The sequence below is a fragment of the Eulemur rufifrons genome, chromosome 28, assembly GCF_041146395.1.
Source record: "Eulemur rufifrons isolate Redbay chromosome 28, OSU_ERuf_1, whole genome shotgun sequence".
Classification (NCBI taxonomy): domain Eukaryota; kingdom Metazoa; phylum Chordata; class Mammalia; order Primates; family Lemuridae; genus Eulemur; species Eulemur rufifrons.
In genome coordinates, this window is record NC_091010.1 from 48,241,939 (window position 1) to 48,253,088 (window position 11,150).

The 11,150-nt window shown below is 42.0% G+C and overlaps 1 protein-coding gene across 1 annotated transcript in view; it reads left to right on the forward strand.

Moving 5' to 3' along the window:
• BTRC (beta-transducin repeat containing E3 ubiquitin protein ligase) overlaps positions 1-9,987 on the forward strand; it is a 157,936-nt gene extending 147,949 nt beyond the window's left edge. Inside the window, exons 14-15 of the mRNA XM_069459999.1 lie at positions 6,553-6,745; positions 9,278-9,987. Coding sequence (XP_069316100.1) covers positions 6,553-6,714 — 162 coding nt within the window. The 3' untranslated portion in view covers positions 6,715-6,745; positions 9,278-9,987. The remainder of the gene's footprint in view (positions 1-6,552; positions 6,746-9,277) is intronic.
• The last annotated feature ends 1,163 nt before the right edge of the window (positions 9,988-11,150 follow it).

Consider the following 11,150-nt stretch of genomic DNA (forward strand, 5'->3'; position numbering starts at 1 on the left):
TGTGTACCTTTTATTTCTCTTTCTTGTTTTATTGCTCTGGCTAGGACCTCCAGTACAATGTTAAAAAGAATTGGTAAGAGTGAATGTCCTTTTCTTGTCCATGATCTTGGGCAAAAGGCATTCAGTCTGTCACCATTTTATATATGTGTGTGTGTGTGTGTGTGTGTGTGTGGATGTATGTCAGCTATAGGTTTTTCATAGGTACTCATTATCAGGGGATTGGAAGTTCCTTTCTTTTGAGAGTTTTTATTAGAAATCGATGTTGGATTTTGTTTAACACTTTGCACTCATTTAGATTATCATATGGTTTTTCACTTTGATTCTGTTAATTAGTGCATTACATTGATTTTTTAGTGTTAAACCCTTTGCGTTGCTGGTATAATCTCTAGTTGTTCATGGTGTATAATCCTTTTTATATGTTGTTGAATTCGTTTTGTTATTATCTTTTTAAGGATTTGTGTCTGTGTTCATGAGGGTACTGGTTTGTTGCTTTATTTTCTTATGTCTCTGGTTGACTATCCTGGTGATGTTGGCCTTTTAAAATTATTATTATTATTATTTTTATTTTATTTTTTTGAGACAGAGTCTTTGCTTTGTTGCCCGGGCTAGAGTGAGTGCCGTGGCGTCAGCCTAGCTCACAGCAACCTCAAACTCCTGGGCTTACACGATCCTACTGCCTCAGCCTCCCGAGTAGCTGGGACTACAGGCATGCGCCACTATGCCCGGCTACTTTTTCTATATATATTTTAGTTGGCCAGATAATTTCTTTCTATTTTTAGTAGAGACGGGGTCTCGCTCTTGCTCAGGCTGGTCTCGAACTCCTGACCTCGAGCGATCCACCCGCCTCGGCCTCCCAGAGTGCTAGGATTACAGGCGTGAGCCACCACGCCCAGCCTAAAATTATTTTGAAAGTGTTTCTTCCTCTATTTGCTGAAAGAGTTTGTATATAAGATATGATATTATCTTCTTTAAATGTTTGATAGCATTCACCAATGAAATGTCTGGATCTGGAGTTTTCTTTGTGTAATTGAATTTAATTACAAATTCAATTTATTTAGTAGATAGAGTACTGTTCAGGTTTAATGTTTCTTCAGGAATCAGTTTGTTTTGTTGTGTTTTTGAGACAGAGTCTTGCTCTGTTGCCCAGGCTTGATGCAGTGGTGTCATCACAGCTCACTACAACCTCAAACTCCTGGGCTCAAGCAATACTCCTGCCTCAACCTCCCAAGTAGCTGGGACTACAAGGCGCTCACCAGGACACCTGACTAATTTTCCTATTTTTAGTAGAGATGGAGTCTCACTCTTGCTCAGGCTGGTCTCAAACTCCTGAGCTCAAGCGATCCTCCCACCTTGGCCTCCCAGAGTGCTAGGATTACAGGCATGAGCCACTGTGCCCAGTCTGGAGTCCGTTTTAATACTTCATCTTTCAAGCAATTTGGCCATTTCATCTAAGTTATCAACTTTATTGAAATAAAGTTATTAATCATATTGCCTTATTTTCATTTTAATGTCTATAGAATCCAAGTCATGTTTCCTTTTTCTTTTTCATTGATTTTTCTAGCTTCTTAAGGTGGAAACTTAGAGCATTGATTTTGGAGTTTCTTTTTAGTATAAACAGTTGAAGCTATAAATGTGGTTAGAGATAACTTTCATCCTAAAAATGTCAATTAAGTTAAATTGGTTTATAATGTTCAGGTGTTCTGTATGCTTAGTGACTATTAGTTTGTTTTTGAGATAGGGTCCCAGGCTGGTCTCAAACTCTTGGGCTCAGGGGATCCTCCTGCCTCAGTCACCCAAGTAGTTGAGATTACCGGCACATGCCACCATACCTGGCATGATTTTCTATTTGCTTTACCAGTTATTGAGAGATGAATTTTGATGTGTCCCACTATAATTCTAAATTTGTGTATTTCTCCTTTCAGTTCTAACAGCTTTTGCTTCATGTATTTTTCAGCAGTTTTATTGGGTTGATGCACACTTAGGATAATTATGTCTTAGTGATATACTGACCTTTTTAACATGAAATGTCTCTCTTTAATTTTTACAGTATTCTTTGAGGAATAAAAACTTTGAAATTATATATAAAATCTCCTTTTTATGATTAGTGTTTTATGGTAGATTTTATTGTATTCTTTTACTGTTTACATACCTGTGTCTTTATTTTTAAAATGAATTTCTCATATTCAACATATAGGTGGGCCTTGTTTTTTTTATCTAGTCTGACCATCTCTGCCTTTAATTGGCATGTTTGGACCATTCACATTTAATGTAATTTTGATGTGACTGTGTTTAAATTTATCATGATGCTATTTATTTTCTAATTTCTCACTTTTGTTCTCTTTTCCCCTCCTGTTTTCCTGGTCTTTTTTAGGAGTTCAATTTATCTCTATTTTGGGGTTATTAGTTATATCTCTCTATTTTGTGGGGGTGTGATCTAAGCTTTACAATATGTATCTTTAATTTATTATAGTCTACTATCAAATAATATCACATCACTTTGTGTATGACATAAGAAATTTCAAGCACTATACTTCCATTTCTCCCTTTCCCATCCTTTGTGCTATTGTTGTTACAGATTTTACTTCCACATATATTATAATCTCTATAATACATTGTTATTTTAGCTTTAAACAATCAACTATCTTTTAAAGAAATCTTTAAATGGAAAAAAAAGATTATTTTTATGCATGCATTTACCTTTTCTGTTGCCCTCTATTCCTTTGTATAAATCCATGTTTCCATTGGATATCATTTCCTCTGCTTAAAGAACTTATTTTTATGTATTCAGGTGTACTAGTGACAAATACTTTCAGCTATTATTTGCCTGAAAAGGTTTTTATTTTGCCTTCATTTTTGAAAGATGTTTTTGCTGGCTAAGGAATTCTAGGTTGACAGCATCTTTCAGCACTTCAATGGTGTCATTCCAGGCTGGGCGCAGCCGCTCATGCCTATAATCCCAGCACTTTGGGAGGCCAAGAAGGGAGGATCGCTTGAGCCCAGGAGTTTGAGGTTGTAGTGAGCTATGATGATGCCACTTTTAGCCAGGGCAACAAAGCAAGACCTTGTCTCAAAAAAAAAAAAAAAAGCAAAAAAGCTCTTATCCATTTTCTTCTGTCTCGGTTTCTGACAAGAAGTTTGAAGTCATTTATCTTCATTCCTCTATACATAATGTATCTTTTTCCTCTGGCTGCTTTTAAGGTTTTCTCTTTATCACTGCTTTCCAGAAATTTGATTATGATGTATCTTGGTGTGGTTTTCTTTGTATTTTTCCTGCTTCAGCTTTAAAAACCAAGTTTGTCAGAGTGGATCAAAGAACAAGACTGAGCTATATGTTGTCTATAAGAAACCTACTTAAAGACACACATAGATTAAAAGTAAATTGTTAGAGAAAGATATACCGTATGTTATGGGCTGAACTGTGCCCACGTAAAATTTGTTAGAGTCTTAACCCCCACTACCTCAAAATGTGGCTATATTTGGAGATAAGGGTTTTAAAGAAGTGACTGAGCTGGGCACAGCGAAGCACACCTCTAGGCCCAGGTACCTGGGTACTTAAGCCCAGGAGTTGGAGACCAGCCTGAGCAACATAACAAGACTCCTTCTCTATAAAAAATAAAATAGGGTAATTACGGTTAAACATGGTCATTAGGGAAGGCCCTAAATCAATATTACTAGTGTCCTTAGAAGAGGAGGAGATTAAGACAAGCTGAGGGAAGGCCATGTGGAGATAAAGGGAGAAGATGGCCATCTACAAGCCAAGGGGAGAAACCTCAGAATGAAAACCAACCCTGCTGACACCTTAGGAAATAAATTTATGTTTTTTTAAGCCACCCAGGGTGTGGTACTTTGTTATGGCAACCCTAGCAAACGAATATTGCAGGCCAATACTCATCAGAAGAAAGCTAGAGTAGCTATACTGATTTAAGACAGAGCAGACTTCAGAGCAAGTGATATTATGAAGGATAAAGTTGCATGATGATAAAAGAGGCCAATTCTCCAACAAGACATAACAGTCCTTAATGTGTAAGCATCTAACAACAGAGTATCACAACACATGAGGCAAAAATCTGATAGAACTCCAAGGAAAAATAGATGAATTCACTATTATAGTTGGAGACTTCACCCCCTATCAGTAATGGACAGATCTAGCAGGCAACAAAATCAGTAAGAAAATAGTTGAACTCAGCAACACCATCAATCAACTGGATATAATTGACATCTATAGAATGCTTCATGCAACAACAGCAGAATACACATTCCTCTTAAACTCCCATGGAACATTCACCAGAACAGACCACAGTCTAGGACATAAAATACAGTTTAACAAATTTTTAAAAATAGAAATCATGTAGTGTATGTTCTCAGATCACAGTGGAATTCAGTAACACTGGAAAATCCCAAAATATGTAGAAGGTTGTACAATATACTTCTAAATAACACATGCATCCAGGAAGAAATCTCAAGAGAAAGTGAAAAGTATTTTAAAATAAATTAAAATGAAAATAGAACTTATCAAAATTTGTAGGATACAGTGAAAGCAGTACTTAGAGGGAAATTTATAGTATTGAAAGCCTGTATTAGAAAAGAAAGATCTAAAATCAGTAATCTAAGCTTCCACTTGTGAAAACTAAAAGAAGAGCAAATTAAATTCAAAGTAAGGAGCTGGCCAGTTGCAGTGGCTCGCACCTGTACTCCCAGCATTTTGGGAGGCCAAGGAAGGGCTACTGCTTGAGCCCAGGGGTTTGAGACCAGCCTGGGCAACATAGCAAGACTGTGTCTCTACCAAAAAAAAAAAAAAATTAGCCAGGCATGGTCGCATGTGCCTGCAGTCTCAGCTACTTGGGAGGCTGAGGCAGGAGGATTACTTGAGCCCAGGAGTTCGAGGTTGCAATGAGCTATGATCACAACACTGCACTCCAGCCTGGGCAGCAGAGTAAGACCCTGTCTCCAAATAAATAAATTGACAGTAATGTGCCAGTAAAATGAAGTAACTCTTAAATTTAAAAGAAAATCCTCAGCAAAATATTAACAGATCAAATCCAGCAATGTGTTAAAAAGAGTTGTACACTGGCAACCAAATAAGATTTGTTCTCCGTATGCAAGGCTGGTTCAGCATTCAGAAATCAATATAATCCATCATATCAACAGGCTAAAGAAGACAAATCCACATGATTGTATCAGTATATGCAGTAAAACCATTTGACAAAATCCAATACCCATTCACAATTAAAAAAAAAAATCTTGGCAAACTCAGAACAGAGAGGACTTCCTTGACTTTATTTTTAAAAATGCAAATTAAAAGTGTAATAGAGGCTGGGCGTGGTGGCTCACGCCTGTAGTCCTAGCACTCTGGGAGGCCGAGGTTGGAGGACTGCTTGAGCTCAGGAGTTCGAGACCAGCCTGAGCAAGAGTGAGACTACATCTCTACAAAAAACAGAAAAATTAGGCAGGTGTGGTGGTGCATGCCTGTGCATGCAGATCACTTGAGCCCAGGAGTCTGAGGTTGCAGTGAGCTGTGATGACACCACTCGCTGCATTCTATCCTAGGAAGCAGAGCAAGACCTTGTCTCCATTTAAAAAAACTAATAGATACCTACTCCATGGCCCAGCATTTGTACTCCTAGGTGAAACAGGTGCATATATCCATCAAAAGACGTGTACCTAAATGTTCATAGCAGCTTTACTTAAAATAGCCAAAAACTATAATCAGTCCATATGTCCACCAACAAGAGAATTATAATATGTTCATACATTGGAATATCAACCAGTAATAAGAAAGAACGAACTACTGTTTTACATGCAGAAAGGAATCTTATAGATATAATGATGAGCAAAAGAAGCCAGGAACAAAAGAATACCTACTGTATGAGTGCGTTTACATGAAATCCAAGAACAGACTAAGTGAATTAATAATGGTAACATTGACTGGTAGGGGTTGTGAGATTACTTTCCAGGATACTGGAAACATTCTACATCTTGATTGGGGTGGAGGTTATTGCCAGTGGTGTACTAGAACAGGCTGATACCCTCTTATGAGAGCCAACTGTTAGGTACTCATGAATTGTACAAGCTGGTTTCAAGCATGGGTAGCTTGAAACTGGCCGTGGTAAGGATTTTTATGCTATGAAAATCTACCAGTGGTTTTACAGATCGGGGAAGTTTGGTTGATAAATATTTATCAGCACACTTACTGCTCGCCAGCTCTTGGCCTCTGATTGTAGAAGGAACTTAGAGAGGAGAAGGCCAGGGAGATCCTTCTTTCATTCAGCCTAAGCCAAGGAAAGCTGGCAGTGAGAAACTAGCATGCTATTTAACATGTTTTGGCCAAAGAATGTTACATTGTTTACAGCTGCCTAGTATTTGACTTTTTCATCCTACCTTTAACCAAAGTTTAAGTTTTCTCTGTATATTTTGAAAACTACTAAATGGTAGAGAAAAAATTAGCAGTATACCATCGCCTTTCCATAGACTTCTTTTGATGTGTTGCTGAATTTATGTCCTTTTGATTTTGAGTAGTTCAGATTCTTACCCTTTTTGTTTCTGCTGCTTTAGGAGCATTCCGGAAGAGTTTTCCGACTCCAGTTTGATGAATTCCAGATTGTCAGCAGTTCACATGATGACACAATCCTCATCTGGGACTTCCTAAATGATCCAGCTGCCCAAGCAGAACCTCCCCGTTCCCCTTCTCGAACATACACCTACATCTCCAGATAAATAACCATACACTGACCTCATACTTGCCCAGGTATGGAAGGAGTTATGCACATAGCGCTGTGCATAGGAGATGGGGTGCTGGGAGTAAGCTGTTGCGGATTCATGGAGCTTTCTCATGCCCTTCAACCCACCAAGCCCTGTAAAGCAGAGGAAGCAGACAATGTGAGACAGGGCTGGAGCTGCCACAGTGGGTGGTGCCTTTCACCAAGGTAGCCAGCTTCAGTTCTAGATGATTCTGGGATCCCACTTGTGTGGTAGCACTAATCATTCCTGCCCTAGTTATCTAGGAGGATTGTTATAAAAATAAAATGAGATTTAAATAGATTTGAAAACTAAGTACTGTAATGATCCAAAAGCCTGTGATTTTGTAGTTCCCAGATCAGATAGTACCCACAATAGAGGCTGGGCCAGAGGCTCACGCCTGTAATCCTAACACTCTGAGAGGACAAGGTGGCAGGAACATGTGAGGCCAGAAGTTTGAAACCATCCTGAACAAGAACGAGACCCCGTCTCTGCAAAAAATAGAAAAATTAGTGCATAAGAATTATGACTCACACCTAGTAGTCCCAGCTACTCGGGAGGCTGAGGCAGGGGCATCATTTGATCCCAGGAGTTTGAGGCTTCAGTGAGCTATGATGACGCCACAGCACTATAGCCCAGGTAATAGAGCGAGACTCTATATCCAAAAAGATAAAAACAAAACCACACACGCACACACACATAGAGACCCTTTAAGCCAAGTAGATAATCTAATGTGTGAATGGAAATATCTCTTGGTGAAATTTCACACTGACATCTTGGCAGCTCTGCCTTGTTAGTATCTTTCAATTATAAAAAGTAGCTTTTTTAGGCCGGGCACAGTGGCTCACGCCTGTAATCCTAGCACTATGGGAGGCTGAAGCAGGTAGATCGTTTGAGCTTAGGAGTTTGAGACCAGCCTGAGCAAAAGCGAGACCCCGTCTCTACTGAAAAAATAGAAAGAAATTATATGGACAACTAAAAATATACATAGAAAACATTAGCCGGGCATGGTGGCGCATGCCTGTAGTCCCGGCTGCTCGGGAGGCTGAGGCAGGAGGATTGCTTGAGCCCAGGAGTTTGAGGTTGCTGTGAGCTAGGCTGACGCCACGGCACTGTAGCCAGGGCAACAGAGGGAGACTCTGTCTCAAAAAAGAAAAAATAGCTTTTTTATCCTTATCCCTACTCTCCACCCCCTCCATGATGAAGTCCTGTCTTTTGACCTCAGAAGTGGCTCTGAAGTTGGTGAGAACCCAGTGTACCTCCCACTTAGGTCTCCAACCTCTCACTCAAACGGGAAGATTCTAAAAATACCCAGGTTGTCCGTACACATTACAGCGTATTCAGGTCATACCTGATGGCCGAACCAGTTCACGTGTGCTGAGTTATCACCAGTTTGGGAAGCTGCACTAGCTACTGGTGCACGTTGCTGGTGTTAGGATTTCTCATTTCCCACACTTGACTCAGCTCTCGTGGCAGTACACATTCACTACACTTTTCGGCGCTCTTTTTGCGGTGTTCCTGCTGAGGGGGGTGGTTCACACCCAACTGGGCTCGCCTCAGCATCCCCTGCTCTCACAGAAGACATGTTGCTTGCGTGTTCCTCAACGGAGTCACATCAACTGTGTGCCCTTGGACGGGTAGCTTCCCAGAGCCTGCAGGGCCTACTCACAGAGCTCTCGTGAGGGCTGCATGGAGATACCGTGTGGAAAATTGTTAGTGCTCAGCACAACACCTAGCACATAACCCACCCCCAGTAAAAAGTGTCCATTATTATCAATATTGTAATCACCATATAGCTATGTCCTCTTTTGCCAAAATTCTCTCTTCCTTAGACTTCTATGGCATTTTGCCATTTTTACTATTCTTCCTGGCTCTCTGATGGTTTGTGTCTCCTTCCCCCTTCATTCCTAAAACATAGACACCCCCCTGAGAGCCTGTCTCTGGCTTTTCTTCCTTATCTAAGCTCCCCTCCTTGGGAATAAGCTTGCCGTGTCTCTTCCCACAGTGTCAGCTCTCATCTCGATGTAGATGGCGCTCAAATTTCCATCTCCGGTTCTACCTCTGCCTTACTCTCTAGGCCACGTGACCAGCTGTCAGCTACATATCTGTCCTTGAAGGTACCGGGAGCACTTCTGGTGTTCGCATCCTCAGTCAGACTGTTCCCTCAACTCCCTTCACTTCCATTGGTGGCACCACTGTTTTTATGGCTATTTGGGGTAGAGCACCCTGAGCCATCCTGCTCTGCCATTCCAGGGAGCAGGGGAAAGCTACACCAACTGTGGTCACTTTGGCCTCAAGACATCACTTAGTTTGAACAGCACAGCCCTGAGCACGTCAGGGAGCCATGCCTTTTGTGTAAGTCCCCTTATCAGGCCAGGCAGCCTTTGACAGACTCCTGCATGGCATGGATGGAGAGCAGGCGTTAGGAAGAACCCTAAACCTTTTTTCCAGTTGGCAACTAAGTGAATGTTCCTTTCAACTTTAGAGCAGGTAAGAAATACAGGGAAAGGGGCTAATGACTGTCCACTCTGTTTTCACACAGGACTCATTCAAGTTGCGGTATTTAACATATCTGCCGACACCAGGACGAGCAACAACAGTAACAACCAAACTACTACCCGGTTTCCCCGGACTAGCCGAGGAGCAGGGCTTTGAGACTCCCGTTGGGACACAGTTGGTCTGCAGTCGGCCCAGGACGGTCTACTCAGCACGGCTGACTGCTTCAGTGCTGCTACCAGAAGATGTCTTCTATCTTTCGTGAATGATTGGAACTTTTAAACCTCCCCTCCCCTCATCTTTTCCCCTCTGCACCTATTTTTTCCCCATTTGGTTCCAGACAAAGATGACTTATAAATATATTTAGTGTTTTGCCAGAATCTCTCTTGCTTTGCCATTAAGCAGAAGAACTAGTTTCCCTGTATAGGCTACTACTGGGAGAGACCCACTTCTAGGGGAGAGGTGTATGCACCTTCAATCCAGACAGCGCCCAGTGTCTCCCTGGCCAGAGCAGCCCAGCCCCACCATGCTCAGGAGGAGACAGAGCTCTCTCTGTATGGCCTCCAGGGCAAGGAAAGAAAACAAGAATATACACGCCGGAAGATCTGGGCCTCCTGCCTCCCTTCTCTTTCTCTGTTTCTGTCCCTCTTCCCTGCTACCCTCCCAACCACCCCCCAGCCTGTTTCTGTACTCCACCTGAGAAGAAAGTATTTGAAGAGAGTGTCCTCAGTTAACATGAGGCAGATCAGCTAGAAAATGCAGCACTTGGAAGAGTTAAATACTATTCAGTCAAAATTCCAAACCCAGGCTTTTGCTGCAAGTGACCCCGTGGCAACAGTGGATTCTTGGACATGATACTCTCATCATACTTGCAACTCTTCTCTCTTCTTCTTCCTTCCACCCAAAGGTGGGGGTGGTGGGGGCAGAAATTTCCTGGGCTCCATCAATGGCTGCATCTTTTCTGGACTCAGCAGTCTCCTCGATTCCATGTAGAGTGTGGAAAGGAGTTGCTGATTGCATTTCCTCTCATTAACAATTAGGTGTGTAATAAAAGGCATTGTACTTCATCTTAAATCACTGGTAAGGCTCAGCCTACAGAAAGGTTTGAGATGGCCAGAGCCAGTCGCACGGTGCATTCTGCATAATGGTTCCCATCTCAGATTTCCTCATCAGGGCCTGTGCACACCCAGGCGCCTGTATCTTGCCAAGACCACAGTCGGAGTAGCTTAAGAGATGGTCAGGAGTAAAAACTGATTTTCTTTTTCATTTAGGCCAGTAAGTATCATCTCTCAAAAATTAATCTAACCATCTCATCCTTCCACCACAGAACCTTCCCTCTGCTTCACCCACACCTGGTATGTGCAAAAGGGCAAAGCTGCCTGAGAGAAAGGATCAGGGTGAAGTTTGGCACACAGGGTTTATTAATGGGGCAGAAACTGCCTTCTCTTTCTTTTCTTCCTCCTCCTGAACTTATTTTGCTCTCCACTCTCCCCAACCAATAAAATTTCTCTGGCAGTTGGTAAACAACATAGACAAATGGACCTCAGCAAAGGCCAGGCTCACCTAGCCACTTGGAAGGCAGGTGTGTGGGCCTCCAAGCCAGCGGGCTTCAGGCACAAGGACACTTGTGCCATGCCGACCTGAGAGCACAGGAAATACTATTACTGTGCACCCAGCTTGTTTGCCCAGCACGCGTGGATCTGCACAAGCCATCTCGGGTATCACGGGCAGGCCTGGCCAACACCCTGAGGCCATAGTACAGTCTCACATTTCCCTTGGAAGCTGACCAATCAGGCCCGTTGTTTTTGTTCCTAAACAAAGTAATTGAGTTTAAGAAAGCCACTTTTTAACCCACTGCTATAAAAATAACAAAGTGAGAGCCAGTTGCAAGTGACCTAAAGCCAGGCCACCGTTAGCTC